This window comes from Cherax quadricarinatus, chromosome 69 (assembly GCF_038502225.1).
Source record: "Cherax quadricarinatus isolate ZL_2023a chromosome 69, ASM3850222v1, whole genome shotgun sequence".
Lineage (NCBI taxonomy): Eukaryota > Metazoa > Arthropoda > Malacostraca > Decapoda > Parastacidae > Cherax > Cherax quadricarinatus.
In genome coordinates, this window is record NC_091360.1 from 21,850,749 (window position 1) to 21,873,394 (window position 22,646).

Sequence of the window (22,646 nt, forward strand, 5' to 3'; positions counted from 1 at the left end):
TACTTCCCTCCAGGATGCCAGCGCAGTCATATCCAAAGTATTCTTCCATCTCCAGGATGCCAGCTAAAACCCTATCTTAGGTATACTTCCCTGCCAGGATGCCAGCCCAGCACTCTCTAAGGTATACTCCCCCAGGATGCCAGCTCAGCCCTATATAAGGTAGCATCCCCCAGTGGTCAGTCGTCACGTGAGGTCACAGACCCTGAGCTGCCTTGGGGATTAGTGTGGACGGTTACAAAGCATGGCTTGCTTCTGCAGTGTTTTAAAAATTGAGGTTGGAGAGTTGAAGGAGGAGGTCTTGCTTCTCCAGGAGGAGATTAGGAGGCTGAAGGTCCACCTCAATGGGTCTGGGAGAGTGTGAGGTGGCTGGAGTTGTGGGGAATGAGGCTTCTAGCAGCGAGGTGCAGTCTGTCTCTCGCTGTGAGGAGGCTGTAGTTGGGGAGGCAGCAACGGCTACCAGCAGTGAGGTGCAGCCCAGCACCTGCTACAAGTGGCGAGTAGTTCACAGTAATGGAAGGCGCATCAGAGTAAGGAAAGTTAAGAGTGAAGATCTGAAGGTAGGAAATCGCTTCTCTGTTCTTCAGGATGAATGTACTTCAGTGGCCAGTGAAGGTAAAGGTACTACTGCCCCTGCTAATGGAGGTAAGCGCATTCTTGTGGTTGGTGACTCTCAGGTAAGATACATTGACCGTGCTTTTTGTAATAGGAATAAGAAGATGAGAGATAGAGTGTGCTTCCCTGGAGCTGGTGTTGGGGACATTGTCAACAGGCTGGATAATATCATGTCAGGTAATGGGAGCAAGCCCATTATCTGTCTCAGTGCTGGTGGAAATGATATTGGGAAGGGTAGGAGAGAAGAGCTGCTAGATAAGTACAGGTCAGCTATAGATTTCATTAAGTCTAATGGAGGGATCCCAATCATATGTAGCATCTTGCCTAGAAGGGGAGTAGGAAATGAATGGTTGTCTAGGGCAATTGGTGTAAATTGCTGGCTAGACAGATACTGCAAGGAACTTGCAATCCCATTCATTGACAACTGGAACAACTTTTATGGCAAACATGATATGTATGCAAGGGATGGGGTACATCTCTCTGGGGCTGGGGTGGTAGCACTTGCAGACTCGATTGAGAAGGCCATTGGTGAAATGCCTATGATTTTAAACTGATGGAAGATAGAGGTATGGGTGTGTGTGGGAAACAAGCAGGTTGCAACACTTGGGTTGGAAACAGTAAATGTATAAAAGGCATTCAGCATGAAGTTATAAATAAAGACAATAGATCAGGTCAGCAAACAAAGGGGGACAGCAGAGGGGAGCAAGGGACTAGCTCCCTTAAGGTTTACTATACTAATAGCAGGAGTGTAAGAAATAAGATAGATGAGCTAAGATTAATTGCAAGTGCAGGAGACATAGATATTATTGCTATAACAGAGACCTGGCTCAATCTGAAAGATAGAGAGATGCCCTCTGAATGTCACATACAAGGCTATAAATTATTCCACACTGACAGGGTCAACAGGAAAGGTGGTGGAGTAGCGATGTATGTCAGAGACAATTTAAATTGTTGTGTTAGACAAGATATTAAATTAGAAGCGTCAGCCACTGAATCTGTTTGGTTACAGCTTCTCGAGGGCCGAGAAAAACTAATTTTGGGTGTGATTTACAGGGCCCCAAATCTTGATAGGGAGTGCAGTAAACTTCTATGGGACGAAATTCGTAAGGCATCTACATACGAAAATGTTGTGCTAATGGGAGATTTCAACTATAGACAGATTGACTGGAGCAATTTGACAGGAAATTTAGAGTCAGGTGACTTTCTTGATACGATCCAGGATTGTTTTTTAAAACAGTTTGTGACAGAGCCAACTAGGGGAAATAACCTCCTTGACTTGGTTCTTGCCAGTAGGGAAACACTAATTAATAATCTTGAGGTTAATGATGAGCTTGGGGAAAGTGATCACAAATCACTCAGTTTTAATATATCATGGAATTCCCCTAATAATGGCAATCAAGTCTCCGTCCCTGACTTTCGCTTGGCTGATTTCATAGGACTGAAAAATTACTTAGGTGGGCTGAACTGGAATGACCTGACTAAGGGTCAGGTAGGTGGTGATGGTTGCCGATATGATGCTTTCCAGGGCATAGTTCTAGCTGCTCAGTCAAATTATGTTCCAAATAGGGAAATCAGATCAAACAAAAATGATCCTAAATGGATGAACAATAGATTAAAATATCTGATTGGTCAAAAGAGAGGCATATATAGGCAAATCAAAAGAGGAGAGGGGCAATTGAGAAATCGATATATTCAGTTAAAGAGAGAAATAAAAAAGGGAATTAGAAAAGCAAAAAGAGATTATGAGGTTAAAGTTGCAAGAGAATCGAAGACTAACCCAAAAGGATTCTTTCAGGTATACAGAAGTAAGATCAGGGACAAGATAGGCCCACTCAAAAGTTCCTCGGGTCAGCTCACTGACAGTGATAAGGAAATGTGTAGAATTTTTAACACATACTTCCTCTCAGTTTTTACACAGGAGGATACCAGCGATATTCCAGTAATGATAAATTATGTAGAACAGGACGATAATAAACTGTGTACTATTAGGGTCACAAGTGACATGGTCCTTAGGCAAATAGATAAATTAAAACCTAACAAATCCCCAGGCCCTGATGAACTGTATGCAAGGGTTCTAAAGGAATGTAAAGAGGAGCTTAGCACACCTTTGGCTAATCTTTTCAACATATCACTACAAACTGGCATGGTGCCAGATAAGTGGAAAATGGCAAATGTGATACCTATTTTCAAAACAGGTGACAGGTCCTTAGCTTCGAACTATAGACCAATAAGCCTAACCTCCATAGTGGGAAAATTTATGGAATCAATAATTGCCGAGGCAGTTCGTAGCCACCTTGAAAAGCATAAATTAATCAACGAATCTCAGCATGGTTTTACAAAGGGGCGTTCCTGCCTTACGAATTTATTAACTTTTTTCACTAAGGTATTTGAGGAGGTAGATCATGGTAATGAATATGATATTGTGTATATGGACTTCAGTAAGGCTTTTGACAGGGTCCCACATCAGAGACTATTGAGGAAAATTAAAGCACATGGAATAGGAGGAGAAATTTTTTCCTGGATAGAGGCGTGGTTGACAAATAGGCAGCAGAGAGTTTGCATAAATGGGGAGAAATCAGAGTGGGGAAGTGTCACGAGCGGTGTTCCACAGGGGTCAGTGTTGGGCCCCCTGCTGTTCACAATCTACATAAACGACATAGATGAGGGCATAAAGAGCGACATCGGCAAGTTTGCCGATGACACCAAAATAGGCCGTTGAATTCATTCTGACGAGGACATTCGAGCACTCCAGGAAGATTTGAATAGACTGATGCAGTGGTCGGAGAAGTGGCAGATGCAGTTTAATATAGACAAATGCAAAGTTCTAAATGTTGGACAGGACAATAACCATGCCACATATAAACTAAATAATGTAGATCTTAATATTACGGATTGTGAAAAAGATTTAGGAGTTCTGGTTAGCAGTAATCTGAAACCAAGACAACAGTGCATAAGTGTTCGCAATAAAGCTAATAGAATCCTTGGCTTCATATCAAGAAGCATAAATAATAGGAGTCCTCAGGTTGTTCTTCAACTCTATACATCCTTGGTTAGGCCTCATTTAGATTATGCTGCACAGTTTTGGTCACCTTATTACAGAATGGATATAAATTCTCTGGAAAATGTACAAAGGAGGATGACAAAGTTGATCCCATGTATCAGAAACCTTCCCTATGAGGATAGACTAAGGGCCCTGAATCTGCACTCTCTAGAAAGACGTAGAATTAGGGGGGATATGATTGAGGTGTATAAATGGAAGACAGGAATAAATAAAGGGGATGTAAATAGTGTGCTGAAAATATCTAGCCTAGACAGGACTCGCAGCAATGGTTTTAAGCTGGAAAAATTCAGATTCAGGAAGGATATAGGAAAGTACTGGTTTGGTAATAGAGTTGTGGATGAGTGGAACAAACTCCCAAGTACCGTTATAGAGGCCAGAACGTTGTGTAGCTTTAAAAATAGGTTGGATAAATACATGAGTGGATGTGGGTGGGTGTGAGTTAGACCTGATAGCTTGTGCTACCAGGTCGGTTGCCGTGTTCCTCCCTTAAGTCAATGTGACCTGACCTGACTAGGTTGGGTGCATTGGCTTAAGCCGGTAGGAGACTTGGACCTGCCTCGCATGGGCCAGTAGGCCTTCTGCAGTGTTCCTTCGTTCTTATGTTCTTATGTTCTTAAGACATATAAGGTATAGTCCCCACAAGCATGCCAGCCCAGCCCTATCTAAGGTATACTCTCCCCAGGATGCCAGCCCAGTCCTATCTAAGGTATACTCCCCCAGGATGCCAGCCCCGCCCTATCTGAGGTATACTCCTCCCAGGATGCCAGACCAGCCCTATCTAAAGTATACTCCCCAACAAGGATAACAGGCCAGCCCTATCTAAGGTATACTCCCCCATCAGTATGCCAGCCCAGCCCTATCTAAGGTATACAACCCCCAGGACACCAGCCCAGCCCTATCTAATGTATTCTCCACCCCAGGATGCCAGCCCAATCCTATCTAAGGTATACTTCACCCCCAGGATGCCAGCCAAACCCTATCTAAGGTATACTTCCCCGCAAGGATGCCAGCCCAGCACTATCTAAGGTATGCTCCCCCCCAGGATGCCAGCCCAGCCCTATCTAAGGCATACTCCCCCATCAGTATGCCAGCCCAGCCCTATCTAAGGTATACTCCCCCCAGCATATCAGACCAGCCCTATATAATGTGTTCTCCACCCCAGGATGCCAGCCCAACCCTGTCTAAAGTATACTACCCCTCAAGGATGCAAGCCCAGCCCTATCTAAGGTATACTCCTACCCAGGATGCCAGCCAAGACCTATCTAAGGTACACTCCCGCCAGGATGCCAGCCCAGCCCTATCTAAGGTATACTCCCCAAGGATGCCCGCAAAGACCTATCTAAGGTATACTCCCCCAGGAAGCCAACCCAGCCCTATGGTATACTCCTTACAAACATGCGAGCCAAGCCCTATCTAAGGTATACTCCCTCCAGGATGCCAGCCCAGCCCTATCTAACGTATACTCCTCCCAGGATGCCAGCCCAGCCCTATCTAAGGTATACTCCCCCCACCAGTACGCCAGCCCAGCCCTATCTGAGAGACACTCCCCCCGGGATATAAGCCGTGTCCTGTCAAAAATACACTCCACCCCAGGATGCCAGCCCAGCCCTATCTAAGGTATACTCCCACAGGATGCCAGCCAAGACCTATCTAAGGTATACTACCCCCGAGGATGCCAGCCCAGCTCTATCTAAGGTATACTCACCCCAGGATGCCAGCAAAGCCCTATCTAAGGTATACTCCCCAACCAGTATGCCAGCCCAGCCCTATCTAAGGTATACTCCCCCAGGAAACCAACCCAGCCTTTTCAAAGGTATACTCCACCCCAGGATACCAGCCCAGCCCTATCTAAGGTATAATCCCCCCAGGATGCCAGCCCAGCCCAATCTAAGGTATACTCCCCCCAGGATGCCAGCCAAGACTTATCTAAGATATTCTACCCCCCAGGATGGCAGGCCTGCTCTATCTAAGGTATACTCACCCCAAGATGCCAGCCCAGCCCTATCTAAGGTATACTTCCCCCAGGATGCCAGCCCAGCCCTATCTAAGGTATACTCCCCCCAGGATACCAGCCCAGTCCTATCTAAGGTATACACCCCCCTGGATGCCAGCCCAGCCCTTTCTAAGTTATACTCCCCCCAGGAAGGCAGCCCAGCCCAATCTAAGGTACACTCCTCCCAGGATGCCAGCCCAGCCCTATCTAAAGTATACTCCCCAACAAGGATAACAGCCCAGCCCTATCTAAGGTATAATCCCCCATCAGTATGCCAGCCCAGCCCTATCTAAGGTATACACCCCCCTGGATGCCATCCCAGCCCTATCTAAGTTATACTCCCCCTAGAACGGCAGCCCAGCCTAATCTAAGGTATACTCTCTCCAAGGATGACAGCCCAGTCATATCCAAGGTATACTCCCCCCACCAGTATGCCTGCTCAGCTTTATTTAAGGTATGCTCCCCCTAGGATGCCAGCCCAGCCCTACCTAAGATATACTCCCCAGAGGATGCCAGCCCAGCCCTATCTAAAGTATCCTCCACCCTGCATGCCACCACAGCCCAATTTAAAGTATAAACACCCAAGGATTCCAGCCCAGCCCTATCTAAGGTGTGCTCCCCCGCAGGATGCAAGCCCAGCGAAATGTAGGGTATACTTCCCCCCAGGACGAAAGCCCAGCCCTATGAAAGGTATACACCCCCTCAAATATGCTAGCCCAGCCATATCTAAGGTATACTCCCCCAGGATGCTACCCCAGCCCTATCTAAGGTATACTCCCCCCAAGGATGCCAGCCCAGGTCTATCTAATGCATACCCTCCCAGGATGCCAGCCCAGGCCTATCAAAGATATACTCCCCCCAGGATGCCAGCCCAGCCATATCTAAGGTATACTTCCCCCCAGGATGACAGCCCAGACAAATCTAAGGTATACTCCCCCCACCAGTATGCCAGCCCAGCCCTTTCTAAGGTATACTCCCGCCCAGGATGCCAGCCAAGACCTATCTAAGGTACACTCCCCCCCCAGGATGCCAGCCCAGCCCTATCTAGGGTATACTCTCCCCAGGATGCCCGCCAAGACCTATCTAAGGTATACTCCCCCCCAGGAAGCCAGCCCAGCCCTAAGGTATACTCCCTACAAGCATGCCAGCCCAGCTCTATCTAAGGTATACTCCCCTTGGATGCCAGCCCAGCCCTATCTAAGGTATACTCCTCCCAGGATGCCAGCCCAGCCCTATCTAAGGTATACTCCCCACACCAGTATGCCAACCCAGCCCTATCTGAGGTATACTCCCCCAGGATACAACCCCTGCCCTGTCAAAGGTACACTCCAGCCCAGGATGCCAGCCCAGCCCTATTTAAGGCATACTACCCCGTCAAATATGCCAGCCAAGCCCTATCTAAGGCATACCTCCCCCCCAGGATGCCAGCCCAGCCTTATGTTAGGTATAATCCTTCCAGGATGTCAGCGAAGACCTGTCTAATGTATACTAACCCCAGGATCACAGCCCAGCCCTATCTAAGGTTTACTTCCCCGCCATGATGCCATCCCAGCCCTATGTAAGGTATACTCCCCCGAGGATGCCAGCCCAGGCCTATCTTAGGTATACTCCCCCAGGATGCCAGCCCAGCCCTATCTAAGGTATGCTCCTCCCAGGATGCCAGCCCAGCCCTATCTAAGCTATACTCCCCCAGTAGTATGCCAGCCCAGCCCAATCTGAGGTATACTCTCTCCAAGGATGCTAGCCCAGTCATATCTAAGGTATACTCCCACCACCAGTATGCCACCTCTGCCCTATTTAAGGTATACTCCCCCACAGGTTAGCAGCCGAGCCCTATCTAAAGTATATTGCCCTTCAGGACGCCTGCTCAGCCCTTTCTAATGTATACTCCCCCCCAGGATGCCAGCCCAGCTTTATTTAAGGTATACTCCCCCCAAGGATGACAGCCCAGCCCTATCTAAGGCATACTCCCCCCAGGATGCCAGCCCAGCCCTATCTAAGATATAATCCCCACAGGATGCCAGCCCAGCGCTGTCTAAGGTATACTCCACCCCAAGGATGCCAGCTCAGCCCTATCTAAAGAATACTCCCCCCCAGGATGCCAGCTCAGCCCTATCAAAGGAATCCTAGCCCCCAGGATACCAGCCCCGCCCTATCTAACGTATAGTCCCCCCCTAGGATGCCAGCCCAGTCCTATCTAAGACATACGTCCCCCTGGATGCCAGCACAGCCCTATTTAAGGTATACACCCCCATGGATGCCAACCCAGCCCTATCTAAGGTGTACTCCCCAGCAAGATGCCTGCCAAGCCAAATCTAAGGTATACTTCCCTCCAGGACGCCAGCCCAGCCCTATCAAAGGTATACACACTCCACAAATATGTTAGCCCAGCCCATTTTAAGGTATAATACCCCAGGATGCTAGCCCAGCCCTATCTAAGGTATACTCCCCCCTAGGATGCCAGCCCAGCCCTATCTAAGGAATACTCCCCCCAGGATGCCAGCCCAGCCCTATCAAAGATATACTCCCCCAGGATGCCAGCCCAGCCCTATCTAAGGAATACTCCCCCCAGGATGCCAGCCCAGCCCTATCAAAGATATACTCCCCCAGGATGCCAGCCCAGCCCTATCTAAGGTATACTCACCCCCAAGGATCTCAGCCGATTCCTATCTAAGGTATACTCCCCCAAGATGCCAGCCCAGCCCTATCTAAGGTATACTCCCCCCTGGATGCCAGCCCAGCCCTATCTAAGGTATACTCCCCCAGGATGCCAGCACAGCCCTATGTAAGGTATACTCCCCCCTGGATGCCAGCCCAGCCCTATCTAAGGTATACACCCCCAGGATGCCAGTCCAGCCCTATCTAAAGTATACTCTGCCCATGATGCCAGTCCAGCCGTATCTAAGGTATGCTCCCCCCAGCATGCCAGCCCAGCCCTATCTAAGGTATACTCCCCCCAAGATGCCAGCCCAGTCCTGTCTAAGGTATACTCCCCCCAGGATGCCAGCCCAGCTCTGTCTAAGGTATATTCCCCCAGGATGCCAGCCTAACCCTAGCTAAGGTATACTCCCCCCAGGATGCCAGCCCAGCCTTATCTAAGGTATACTCCCCCCAGGATGTCAGCCCAGCCATATATAAGGTATAGTTCTCCCCAGGATGCCAGCCCAGCCGTTTCTAAAGTATACTCCCCTCGGGATGCTAGCCCAGCCCTATCTAAGGCATACTCCCCCAAGATGCCAGTCCAACCCTATCTAAGGTATATTCCCCATAGGATGCCAGCCTAGCCCTGTCTAAGGTATACTCCCCCCGAGGATTCCCGCGCAGCCCTATCTAAGGTATACTCTCCCCCTAGGATGCCAGCCCAGCCCTATCTAAGGTATACTCACCCAGGATGCCCATCCTATCCGTTTCTAAGGTATACTCCCCCTAGGATGCCAGCCCAGCCTTTTCTAAGATATACTCCCCCCTGGATGCCAGCCCAGCCCTATCTAAGGCATACTCCCCCAGGATGCCAGCACAGCCCTATCTAAGGTATACTCCCCCCTGGATGCCAGCCCAGCCTTATCTAAGGTATACACCCCCCAGGATGCAAGTCCAGTCCTATCTAAGGTATACTCTGCCCATGATGCCAGTCCAGCCGTATCTAAGGTATACTCCCCCCAGCATGCCAGCCCAGCCCTATCTAAGGTATACTCCCCCCAAAGATGCCAGCCCAGTCCTATCTAAGGTATACTCCCCCACAGGATGCCAGCCCAGCTCTGTCTAAGGTATATTCCCCTAGGATGCCAGCCTAACCCTATCTTAGGTATACTCCCCCAGGATGCCAGCCCAGCCCTATATAACGTATACTCACCCCCAGGATGCCAGCCTAACCCTATCTAAGGTACACTCCCCCCAGGATACCAGCCCAGCCCTATATAAGGTATACATACCCCCAGGATGCCAGTCGAGCCTTATCTAAGGTATATTCCCCCAGGAAGCCAGCCCAGCGCTATCTAAGGTATACTCCCCCCAGGATGCCAGCCCAGCCCAATCTAAGGTATACTCACCCCCAAGGATGCCAGCCGAGTCCTATGTAAGGTATACTCCCCCACCAACACGCCAGCCCCGCTCTATCTAAGGTATAATCCCCCCAGGATGACAGCCCAGTCCTATCTAAGGTATACTTCCTCCCAGGATTATAGCCCAGCCATACTTAAAGTATACCGTCTGCCCCCAGGATGTCCCCCATAACAACTGACTGGCATCCAGGAACCTGCATACTGCTAGGTGAACAGGGACAGCCTGTGGTTCGGTTCCCATTTCCCCTGGGCCCTCAGTATCCCGAGCCACGCGACACATAACCAAGCAACGGGACACATAACTGAGCCACTGGACAAATAACCGAGCCACGGGACACAACCGAGCAACGGGACACACAACCCAGCGACGGGACACACAACCCAGCAACGGGACACACAACCCAGCAACGGGATACACAACCCAGCAATGGGACACACAACCCAGCAACGGGACACACAACCCAGCAACGGGACACACAACCCAGCAACGGGACACAACCGAGCCACGGGACACACAACCCAGCGACGGGACACACAACCCAGCAACGGGACACACAACCCAGCAACGGGATACACAACCCAGCAATGGGACACACAACCCAGCAACGGGACACACAGCCCAGCAACGGGACACACAACCCAGCAACGGGACACAACCCAGCAACGGGACACACAACCCAGCAACGGGACACACAACCCAGCAACGGGACACACAACCCAGCAACGGGACACACAACCCAGCAACGGGACACACAACCCAGCAACGGGACACACAACCCAACAACGGGACACACAACCCAACAACGGGACACACAACCGAGCCACGGGACACACAACCCAGCAACGGGACACACAACCCAACAACGGGACACACAACCCACCAACGGGACACACAACCCAGCAACGGGACACACAACCCAGCAATGGGACACACAACCCAGCAACGGGACACACAACCCAGCAACGGGACACACAGCCCAGCAACGGGACACACAACCCAGCAACGGGACACACAACCCAGCAACGGGACACACAACCCAGCAACGGGACACACAACCCAGCAACAGGACACACAACCCAGCAACGGGACACACAACCCAGCAACGGAACACACAACCCAGCAACGGGACACACAACCCAGCAATGGGACACACAACCCAGCAACGGGACACACAACCCAGCAATGGGACACACACCCCAGCAACGGCACACACAACCCAGCAACGGGACACACAACCCAGCAACGGGACACACAACCCAGCAACGGGACACACAACCCAGCAACGGGACACACAACCCAACGACGGGACACACAACCCAACAACGGGACACACAACCCAGCAACGGGACACACAACCCAGCAACGGGACATACAACCCAGCAACGGGACACACAACCCAGCAACGGGACACACAACCCAGCAACGGGACACACAACCCAGCAACGGGACACACAACCCAGCAACGGGACACACAACCCAGCAACGGGACACGCAACCCAGCAATGGGACACACAACCCAGCAACGGGACACACAACCCAGCAACGGGACACACAGCCCAGCAACGGGACACACAACCCAGCAACGCGACACACAACCCAGCAACGGGACACACAACCCAGGAACGGGACACAAAACCCAGCAACGAGACACACAACCCAACAACGGGACACACAACCCAACAACGGGACACACAACCCAGCAAAGGGACACACAACCCAGCAACGGGACACACAACCCAGCAATGGGACACACAACCCAGCAACGGGACACACAACCCAGCAACGGGACACACAACCCAGCAACGGGACACACAACCCAGCAACGGGACACACAACCCTACAACGGGACACACAACCCAGCAATGGGACACACAACCCAGCAAAGGGACACACAACCCAGCAACGGGACACACAACCCAGCAATGGGACACACAACCCAGCAACGGGACACACAGCCCAGCAACGGGACACACAACCCAACAACGGGACACAACCCAGCAACGGTACACACAACCCAGCAACGGGACACACAACACAGCAACGGGACACACAACCCAGCAACGGGACACACAACCCAACAACGGGACACACAACCCAACAACGGGACACACAACCGAGCCACGGGACACACAACCATGCAACGGGAAACAACCCCCAGCAACGGGACACACAACCCAGCAACGGGACACACAACCCAGCAACGGGACACACAACGCAGCAACAGGACACACAGCATAACAACGGGAAACACAACCCAGCAACGGGACACACAACCCAACAACGGGACACACAACCCAGCAACGGGACACACAACCCAGCAACGGGACACACAACCCAACGACGGGACACACAACCCAACAACGGGACACACAACCCAGCAACGGGACACACAACCCAGCAACGGGACACACAACCCAGCAACGGGACACACAACCCAGCAACGGGACACACAACCCAGCAACGGGACACACAACCCAGAAACGGGACACACAACCCAGCAACGGGACACACAACCCAGCAACGGGACACACAACCCAGCAATGCGACACACAACCCAGCAACGGGACACACAACCCAACAACGGGACACACAACCCAACAACGGGACACACAACCCAGCAACGGGACACACAACCCAGCAACGGGACACACAACCCAGCAACCGCACACACAACCCAGCAACGTGACACACAACCCAACAACGGGACACACAACCCAACAACGGGACACACAACCCAGCAACGGGACACACAACCCAGCAACGGGACACACAACCCAGCAACGGGACACACAACCCAGCAACGGGACACACAACACAGCAACGGGACACACAACCCAGCAACGGGAGACGCAACCCAGCAACGGGACACAACCCAGCAACGGGACACACAACCCAACAACGGGACACACAACCCAGCAATGGGACACACAACCCAACAATGGGACACACAACCCAGCAACGGGACACACAACCCAGCAACGGGACACACAACCCAGCAACGGGACACACAACCCAGCAATGGGACACACAACCCAGCAACGGGACACACAACTTAGCAACGGGACACACAGCCCAGCAACGGGACACACAACCCAGCAACGGGACACACAACCCAGCAACGGGACACACAACCCAGCAACGGGACACACAACCCAGCAACGGGACACACAACCCAACAACGGGACACACAACCCAACAACGGGACACACAACCCAGCAACGGGACACACAACCCAGCAACGGGACACTCAACCCAGCAACGGGACACACAACCCAACAATGGGAGTAGTATATATTGGTCGATCTAGGAACACTGCCGGATAATGACCATGGAAAATGCGATAATGATGGGGTTTGCATGACAGGGTAATTGTTTAATATGATTAATCATGGCCCAAGGGGATAGAGAGACTTATTCCTATGCATTAATAAGTAGGTACATAAAGTAGAACAAAGGATTCGGGTGTGCAGGTGGCAGATTCCGGGATAATGAGTGTGGAAAAGAATGTGATAATGGGTGGTCTGCATAAGCACAGGTGCTGTCAGGGGGTACAAGTTTAATATGTTTAATCATCCCCCAGGGGATAGAGAGATTTATTTCTGTGTAATTACTAAGTATAGGAAGGTAGGTAATGATCACTTCTGACACCCCAAACTCAATCACTCTGATAGATGGGAGAGGCAGTACAAAAAAGGATTCAGGTGTGCAGGTGGGCAGATTCCCAGGATAATGAGTGTGGAAAAAGAATGTGATAATGGGTTGGTCTTCATAAGCTCAGGTGCTGTCAGGGGTACAAGATTTAATATGTTTAAACATCCCCCAAGGGGATAGAGAGAGAGAGAGGCTTATTTCTGTGTAATTACTAATTATAAGAAGGTAGGGTAATGATCACTTTTGACTCCCCAAACTCAATCACTCTGATAGATGGGAGAGACAGTACAAAGGATTCAGGTGACTGGGTACAAGCTTACCATCTCCGAGGGAGTCCCCCCCCCCTTTCCCGGGCCTGCGACTCACTGACGCGACTGTTGCTACTTCACAACAACACTGCTGGGTTTAAAGAACGCGGTAATGGATGGCTAGCTGGTCCCCCGAGGGAGTGTTGCTCGCCCGTCCGTACCTCAGCAAAAAAAAAAAAGGTTCTTCCGGGTACTACGGTAGTGTTTATTCTTGCCAGCTGCTAGATCTTTCCAGGTGGGGGAGGCTTAAAGCAGTGAGAGAGGCCATCTAGGGAAGACCTTTGTGCTGATAGAGCTCTTATAGGAACTTTGACATATACATTTTCCTCTCAGATGGGGAGAGGCTTAAGTGGTGCGATATTGTTTATATATATATATATATATATGTTTAGACTAGAGAAGATAGTAATATATAGTTATATGTAAATAAAAATCAGAGTTTGTCAATATTTTTATTAATTCACATACAAAAGGGCAAAAGCTGTGCAAAGTTTTTTAGCGCGAGCAAAGGGGCGAAACTGTGCGAGTTTTACTGGTTAGACTGAATGACTGCGCTCCTCCTGTTCACTTTCTGTAAGATTGATAACCTCCCGCTCGAAAATGATTTCCTTTTCAGGTACATCATCATCATCTGCCGTCTTTACCCCTTCTGCCGGCTTTACCCCTTCTGCTGGCTTTACTGCGTCTCCAGCATTTACTCTCACGTCGGGGGTTTTCCCTTCCTTCTCCGACTGACCGTCAGGGTGCGCTTCAAGGTCGCCAGTTTGTTCAGCACCTGCTGCGGCAGTGACCTCAACAGAGTCATCAGATTGAGCAGTGAGCGTAGAGAGGTCCACAACGAGGTCATCAGACTGACATGAGGGAAGGCTCTGCGTTTCATCGTTGTCGAGATCTGGTTCTTTCTTCATAGGCTCCTCTATATCAGATGAACTGATCCCATCTTCCACAGGCTGTAAGTCATAAAGAGAACATATTTATCACTTTCAAATAAAGGAGTGGGACTCGTCTCTAATCTACCAAAGGAGGGAACATAGAAAAGACATACCCTTTCCTGAGGAAGCCTATGTTTGCGTTTCCTGCTATCATCACAATGACACCGCTTTAGGAGTTTGAAGCCGGTGTGTTCCTTCCCTTCCAATCTACCAGCCGATAAAATCAAAACTTTACAAATTCTGACTGGCCCAGTGAAAACTGTTGAAGAAAAAAAAGGAGACTCAACTTTAAAATTATTATAAGTCTCTTGCGCTCGTTTTGTTTCGTTAATATTCAAAGAGAAGTATCCAATCTACCAGCCGATAAAATCAAAAACTTTACAAATTCTGACTGGTGCTGTGAAAACTGTTGAAAAAAGAGACTCAACTTTAAAAATTATTATAAGTCTCTTGCTCTCGTTTGTTTCGTTAATATTCAAAGAGAAGTTTTTAGCAAAATAAAATGTCTCGCTTACCAGAATCGAGAATGCCTGCTTCCTTCGCCATGATGAGAGTAAAAGGCTATGGAGAGGTCAGCCTCTATCTTTTGCGGGAAGACAGCTTCAGCGGGCTCTTATATACAACTCAGAGAGGGCCTTACCAGCCAGGAGGGGTATTTGGGGGATACTCTCGTCAGAGGTGACCTTCCTCACAGAGGGAAGCACAAAGATAACCTTGTCTACTTAGGCAAAATGTTTTTTCACAAGGAGGTAACATTTTAAAATTCTCTCTAGCATATGCTATCACTAATCTGTCATTGATAAAAAGCGATTTTTCCGAGAAATTTTTTTTAAAAAAATATAAAGCTCTTTCTAATCCCACAAGGCTTGCTTTATGAATAAACATCATAACATATAGACCGCAAGTGAGTGAAAAATCACTTTGTGTTCTGTCGGATAAACGATATAAATATTTAATTTTATTTAGTTTAAAAAATTTTTTTAAATTTATGCCATAATTCTCTGGTTTTTTCCCGTAACTGTCAAAGAAGAAGGATAGACTATTTTTCTTGTCCAAGAGAAGAGAAAAAAAATGACCCATTACTTTTGAGCTGTACGAAGGAAGAATATTACTTACAAGCACTATGGGCCTGTCTGAGGGATAGTCATCTAATCTTATTTGCTGTAGAGCGTCTATAGTGAAACAGCCAATATATGTGACTTTATTTCCTAGGGCGGGAATTAAACTATTATTTATTTCTGCGCAATTCATTTTTTATTTATGCTCGCACATCACAATGAACAGATCTATTCTGGTCGATGGATAAAACACCAGTGGTCTGAGCAAATAATAAAACTACCTTATTATGAGGGGCGGGCTTAGAGAACTGTAATTCAATTCTCAAGTTACCAGATTTTTCAATCGGGAGAGCGTCTTCCACTTGGCTGTCGGTTAAATTGAAAATATTGATGGTTCGCCCGGAGGCGAATGATTCATAGAGAATTAAATTTTCTTCCTCAATGCCCAGAGAGTTAATTGCCTCATAATATAATTTACTATAATGATGGGGGAAATCACTGCTTATGCGATAAACTGTATTATTATTAATACATACAGATAAACTGGCTAGATCCCCATGCTCAAAATATAGGCCATTCTCCTTATGTTTTCCCGCATAGGCTGTCATGGGCAAAATTACCATGAAAATTTTAGCGGGAATTACATAACCCCATGGCTGATCTATTAGGAGGCTCGTTTGATTGTGACCTAGTACATAATTTTTACTTAGAGTGCGATTAAAAGTATATATTATCGGCTTTGCGTCTAAGGCTAGAGACTTGTTCAAGGCCATATAAGCTGATGTATATGGGTATACTCTATTAAGCCAAAGTTTAGCGTAATTAATATGGAGCTGGTATGTGCTGGCTTCATCGTCTGTTTTCAGAGTCCACGCTTGAGGGGATAATTCCAGCCTAATTTTTAAATCGATATTGTCAAGCAGATATTGGTCCAGAGTGGATATGTCCAGAGCCAAGGGAAAACACAGAGTTATGCCCTGTTCTTTATCATTCTTTGTCAGTATCTGTGGTTCTTTTGCCGATGTGCGGGCGAAATAGGCTGTATCGAACAATTTAGTTATACCTTCTCCTCCTTTAAAGTCGGGCAAGAGATACCCCAGTCGGGCGATACTCGGCAACTGGCTTCGTTTTACTGAGCTGCAGAGTTTAATGAATGACCAGTAATTAAAACTAGAATTTGATTCCGTTATTTGCTCGCCCAGGAAACACTGGACACTTTTAAATAACGTGTTGGAAAATCCATTGATGAGTGCAATGTTGCTTGTTTCCCCTAGTGGACTTTGCCCATCGGCCTCTGTTAGAGTCACTCTAAATTCTATAACTATTTTGCCTAAATCTAGAAATGCTCCGGGAACTCCAGGAATTCTAAATTCTAGAAAATTATCTTTTAGTTTTTGAGAGAGAGGAAGGTTTACTGGTAGAGTATCAAAACTCTGAGTGCGAGCTATGGAACTCTCAACTTGTCTCAGTCTATGCGGTCGTGGGAATTGATTAATGATGCTGGAAGAATAATCATTTAACGGGACTTTGAGTCCACTGTTTTCAGCCCCGACACCCGCCATGGCTAATAAGCGACTGTTTATACGAGAGAGAATACATCCGTTTTATAAGCAACTCGGCTTCGTCGGCGTTTATTTATCTTGCATTTATTATTTACCCGTCGCTTAGTCACCCTGCTTACTCGGCCACCCGTAATAACCTTCTTTGCGACACCTTTTAAAGCATCTATCCCGTGAGATTTAAGAGCAGCTTTCATGTCTGTTTTTCCAGACTGATAATCATCGAGCATTTTAGTACCAAATTCTACTGCACTTGGTGCAGCCACTCTGAAAAGAAAAGGTAAAGCTCTTTTAGCTAGGCCCGCTAAAGCCGAAAAAAATCCCCCACCTCGGACTCTGTATGGTGCGTGAAAAGTTTGTATATCTCCCAGGCCACCCCCCACCTGGGAGGGTTTTAGGGAGAATAAACTCCGAAATTCCTGCTCAGAGGGCACTTGAAAGGGTACACGCATGTTTGGCGGTTAGAGAAACAATAACCATTTTTACGCAGAGTTGGTTCTATTTATCGGTCTTACATGTAACACTACGGTAGTGGAATGACCGCTTTCAAAAGACAGATTACGACCAAACTGATCTGTCATTTTGATAGCTATTTTATCTAATTTAGTTACGCATAGAGGTTTGTACATCATAGGATGAGCACCTTTTGAATAACTCTCCTGAAAGGCGAAAGCATCCAGAATATTGACTAACTGACTACCGTATATTTGCGGTTCCACAATATCACTATATATTAAAACATAATCAACTCCGGCAGTGGGATCAGGCTTGAATGGAGCAATCTGCTTGGGGAAGGAGGTCCCCTCGGGCGCGTCACTACGAAATAAATAATATTTTTCAGCGCTGCTAAGCCCAAGCACCCGAGCTATTCTCGGTTTAAATTGAGCTTTAAATGAAGTGGCAGCATTGTTTTTTCCCGTAAAGGTTCGCGATCTCGTCGAAACTAAAACCCTCCCAATTCCGACATCATAATTGAGTATTTTCCCTTTCGGGAAATGTGCCGAATAATTATCTCTAAAGGCTTTTTTTAAATCTGCTGTTAGCTGTCGATTAATTTCTTCAATAATATGGCTGGCATCTGTCGATAACACATCATTTTTTGGTAGAAAGTGATGGACTATTTCTTCTGTACTTATTCCTGTTTCAGTAATGTGATTTTGTATAATGTCAATACCGCATTCGGCATCGTCTCTTGTTAGAACATTGAATTTTTTGGGATACAAAACATTAAGCAAGGCTATTTCGTAGTTCAAGGATGGATTTAAAGGCGTTGCAGTAATTATATTTTGAAAGGCCGAAGCTGTATTGTCGAAAATGTCAATATTTTCTAAACTGCTCAAATAGATATATTTCCCCGGACCCCCTCTGTCCATGTTGAGGGACAGAGACAGTATGAGGCAAATACAAAATATAGACCATTATATATATTTTTTAAAGGCTTAAAAAAACTTTAGTTTGAAGAGTTTACATTTTTATTTTTTTATTAGTTACAGCATTTAGGAATAAAATATCCACATCATCGTGCTGTCGTTTGCGTTTTCCGCGTGAAGTGACCTCGACTCCATCAGGCATGTCCATTTCACGCATGCCACTGTCTCGTTTAGTTCCAATCCCACCGGCTGGTCCGACGTCTGCACCGCCGCCGCCGCTGCTGCAGCTGCTGCTGTTGCCGCTGCCGCCACCGGCACTGCTGCCACCGCTGATGCTGCCAGTGCCTTGCTTCTCCACAGACAGCTGTAGTATTTCCCGTTCTAGAGCTTCGGGGGAGGCGCCGCGTTCAATTTCCACCTCATCTAGGATGATTTTAGGTACTGCCAAGTATGGGCTCACTGACGGTACGAGCAAGCATGTCTGAATTTCCCGTTTCAGTAATATGTCTTGAAATATGTTAATGAGAGGGAGATATTCAGTGTGCCATTCATCGGCCTGTTTTCTGCTCATGCCAATGTACTGGGGTAAAATTACCCGTTTGATGTTGCCATTGGCTATCACTGCCCGACCCAGGGACACCAGACATAATTTAAACCAAATTCGTCGATTCTGTTGCGTGTCCTTGCTCAAACCGCGTACATAATGCGTGTCGAGACTACGCTCTAATTGCTGTTGCGCAATTTCATTCTTTTCAAGACAAGGACCCGCTGAGAACTGACATATTAGTGCTGCAAGGTGGGGTCTTAAAAAATCCTCTGGCCTGTCATCAAGGGTGTTGGTGCATGGTGGGGGTGATTTTAGGACAATTTCCCCGGGTGTGCCCCGATCTGCGGCTATGGCACGGTTCACCAGGATTAGCGATTTTCGCTCAATTTTGGAAAAAGGATATTTTTCCCAGAGTGAAAGAGCCGGCTCGTAGGGGCGAGCAGAAGTAGCGTTGTGGGGATACACGATACAATCCCCATATTCCAGGAATTCTTCACCCGTTATTCCCCCGACAATTACTGGAAATTTATATTCCATTCTCGTCAACAGTTGGGTTCCTTAGAGTCCTCGCTGAGGGAGTGAGACGGATAATGTTTATCGGCACGTCGGCGGCAGGGTTTAAATACCGCGCTGCAGTAGCCTCCCACTCCTGCGGGTGGGTTTGGTAGGGGTTTGGGGGACCTCTCTAGGTCGACATTCGCCTAAGGTGCTTATACAAGCTTTGGGCCCCTTCAAAAGCTTCTATCATATCCCGGAAATCATGCGTAGCATATTCTAAGCGTCTGATTTCAGCCGTCAGTTCTTTCTGATTAAAATTGTCATATAATTTTTCAATTTCATCAAAAGTCTTAGTAAATCTGGTCATGGGGCAATTGACTTTGAAGGATTCGTAGGTTTGCCATAAACTTTATATCACACGAGCTTTGTAACACACTTGCTGATAAATCTTTCGTCTTGACGTTAATTGATGTAATAATATCGACAAACTGGGGTCCTTTTCTCCTTCTTCATTCAACGGGAGATTAATTCTCTCGGGATAATCAACTGATGGCTGGTCCATTTTTTTTTTTTTTTTATGAATAGCACTTCGAGAAGGAACTTCTTGTCTCTATCCTGTCCCGGTATTTACTAAAGCGGGCAAAGCTCTTCTCTCGACTTTATGAAAGCTTAAATTTCAATAGGCTAGCCAGAGCGGCTTTTTTTCCGCGGTCTTTTTAACATAAAAACTGCCTAATAATTGTTTTCTCGCCTTGTGATTTTTTATAAATCTTGGCTCTAATCTAATAAGGCTCACTAATTCCCCTACAACGGGCAAAAGTTTTTTATCGATGTACGCTCGACTGCTTGTCAAAGATTTAATGATTTGTAAGATGTTTAAATTATGGTATGGAGGGAATAAAATACCTCTCTTATCCCACCGAATGAAAGAATTATTTTTGAATAGATTTAGCATAGATTTCGCGTATGGCAATTCTTCTCTCGTGAAATACAGATCAATTATTTCATTTAAATTTGGGGAAGAGTCCTCAGGCGAGAGAGAAAGACTGTTGTTTTTTCTTGATATTAAAGATAAAAGTATTTCCGGCGGGAGTTTATTATTATTGGCTATTATTTTCTGTTTCGGATTTTTTTTTTTTTTACTCTTAGACTCCTCGCGGCAACTACCGCGGGCGCGCCCGCCACCGCAGCCGCCGCAGCCGCCGCCACTGCCGCCACTGCCGCCACCGCCGCGGGCGGCATTACAGCGAGCGAGCTTATTTTTTTTTTTTTTTTTTATGGGGGACTCGCCAGTCTCAACAAAGAGCTCGGGTGGGTGCCCGCTCGTGGGAGGTGGTAGCCCGAAGCGGCAATTACCCTTATGAGGGCGAGTTGCTATGCTGGGGCAGGAGCTGACCTTCTCATCCTTGCTTTGGGCTGGTTTCACTTTCACTCTCGAGAGGCTGGAAGATTCCTTCCTACGCGCCATAGTGGTGGTTGCAGTGCTTCTGCGAAGGCGGGGAAAAGGAGATTCGCGCTTAGGAGTGGGTAAGATATTTGTTCCATTTTTAAAAATATATTTTTCGGCGGTTAGCCGAGGGATGAGACAAAATTCCTTTACCACCATTTCGATTATTTTTTACTTTATAAAACTACTAATCAGCGAGATGACCAGAGGTAAGAGTGTAGTTAAGATGGCTCCTCCACGCTTCGAAAGAAGAATATTTTTTTTTTTATAAAGTGGAGTTCGTTTACGGGCAACGGTGAGAATGTCTCCTCTAAACTTCTTTAATTTGCTCAAAATAGTCGGTTCTACTGTTAGATTTTTCTTAAGAAAATTAGTAAATATCTCAGATATGCAATTAATTTCTTTTTTTTTTAATTCCTTAATAATACGATTGCGAGCTTTAGCTGGAAGTTTGTTTAATAAAATTAATAAGTCTCTGTGTTGCACTGCTAGGGGCTTACCCCTGTCTGACATTTTGCATGTCCTTCTCGTGCACCCAGCTATCTGCACTTCGGGGATAACCCACCCAGCTCACCAGATATTCTCTACTGCCGTCAGTTTTTCTTCTCCGTCTCAATATTTTAATGGGAAAAAATTCAGGTAGAGATGTTTCTATTAATTCCTGAGCGTAAAATTGCCCGAGTATTTTTTCCCCGCTCAGGTCGATAAGAGAATATGTGGGGATTACTTGCGAATTATCAACCGATTGGATTTTAAAAATTTCTTCGGTGTTTTGAGGCCAATAACTCTTGTGAAATATCCCCCGGTGCCTAGTTATCCGCACATGCGCTCCAGGAGTCAGTCGTGGACTAGTACGAGGCTGATGAGGACGGGCATTTAAATACATTAGCCCAAACTGCCGACGAATGTCTCGAGGAAGACTCAGAGAATGCACTTGTTGTGGAGTTTGACCTTTCTTGAGAGAGGAGTGAGGAGTTGAGTTGTAAGTTTCTACTATGGCTGGTAATACCTCTATATATTTTAAAGAATTTGTTAAAGTCATATAGCGGTAGATTCTATGCTTAAGCGTGTGAATAGCTCGTTCCGCTATTGCAGCCTTAGTGTCCGAGAAGGTACTGTATAATTTAATATTTTTTTTTTTTAGGTAATTCAGAAGAGGACGGTTATAAAACTCGGCCCCTCTGTCCGTGTGTAATCTCGAAATTCCACGGAAGGTGGGGCTTTCTATAATATTTCGTAAGGCTGACAAGACGCTTTTTGAGTTTTTTCTGACTAGTCCTACCGCCTTCATTAACCTTGAAAAGACATCTATGCATAACAAAATATATTTAATGCCACCATTGTGGGAATGTAATAAAGTCATGTCCGCCAAGTCGCAGGTGAGTATAATGCGAGGGGCAGCGGCTATGATTTTCCGTCTGGGAAATCGCAGAGGCTGCAATTTATGCAAAGTATAGGCCCTCTGAGAAGAGAGATAATCTACTACGTCTTTATAAGTAATAGAGGCGTTTTTCTCCCTAGCTGCTCTAAAAAGTTTGTTAACATTCC

The 22,646-nt window shown here is 47.3% G+C and overlaps 1 protein-coding gene across 1 annotated transcript; it reads right to left on the reverse strand.

Moving 5' to 3' along the window:
• Positions 1 to 14,125: 14,125 nt before the first annotated feature.
• LOC138854787 (uncharacterized) lies at positions 14,126 to 15,273 on the reverse strand. Its single transcript, XM_070099871.1, has 3 exons — positions 15,135 to 15,273; positions 14,733 to 14,878; positions 14,126 to 14,637 (listed from the first exon to the last, which is right to left on the reverse strand). Exons 1-3 carry the CDS (start codon positions 15,163 to 15,165, stop codon positions 14,224 to 14,226), a joined length of 591 nt encoding a protein of 196 aa, XP_069955972.1. The 5' UTR covers positions 15,166 to 15,273; the 3' UTR covers positions 14,126 to 14,223.
• Between the last annotated feature and the right edge of the window lie 7,373 nt (positions 15,274 to 22,646).

What these genes read in the sequence shown, in the direction of transcription:
- LOC138854787 (XM_070099871.1), bottom strand. Translation starts at nt 15,165, where the DNA reads ATGGCGAAGGAAGCAGGCATTCTCGATTCTG. An exon ending in AGCAGGCATTCTCGATTCTG is followed by an intron (nt 14,879 to 15,134) that starts GTAAGCGAGACA and finishes TTTCTTCAACAG; the next exon opens with TTTTCACTGGGCCAGTCAGA. An exon ending in ATAGGCTTCCTCAGGAAAGG is followed by an intron (nt 14,638 to 14,732) that starts GTATGTCTTTTC and finishes TATGACTTACAG; the next exon opens with CCTGTGGAAGATGGGATCAG.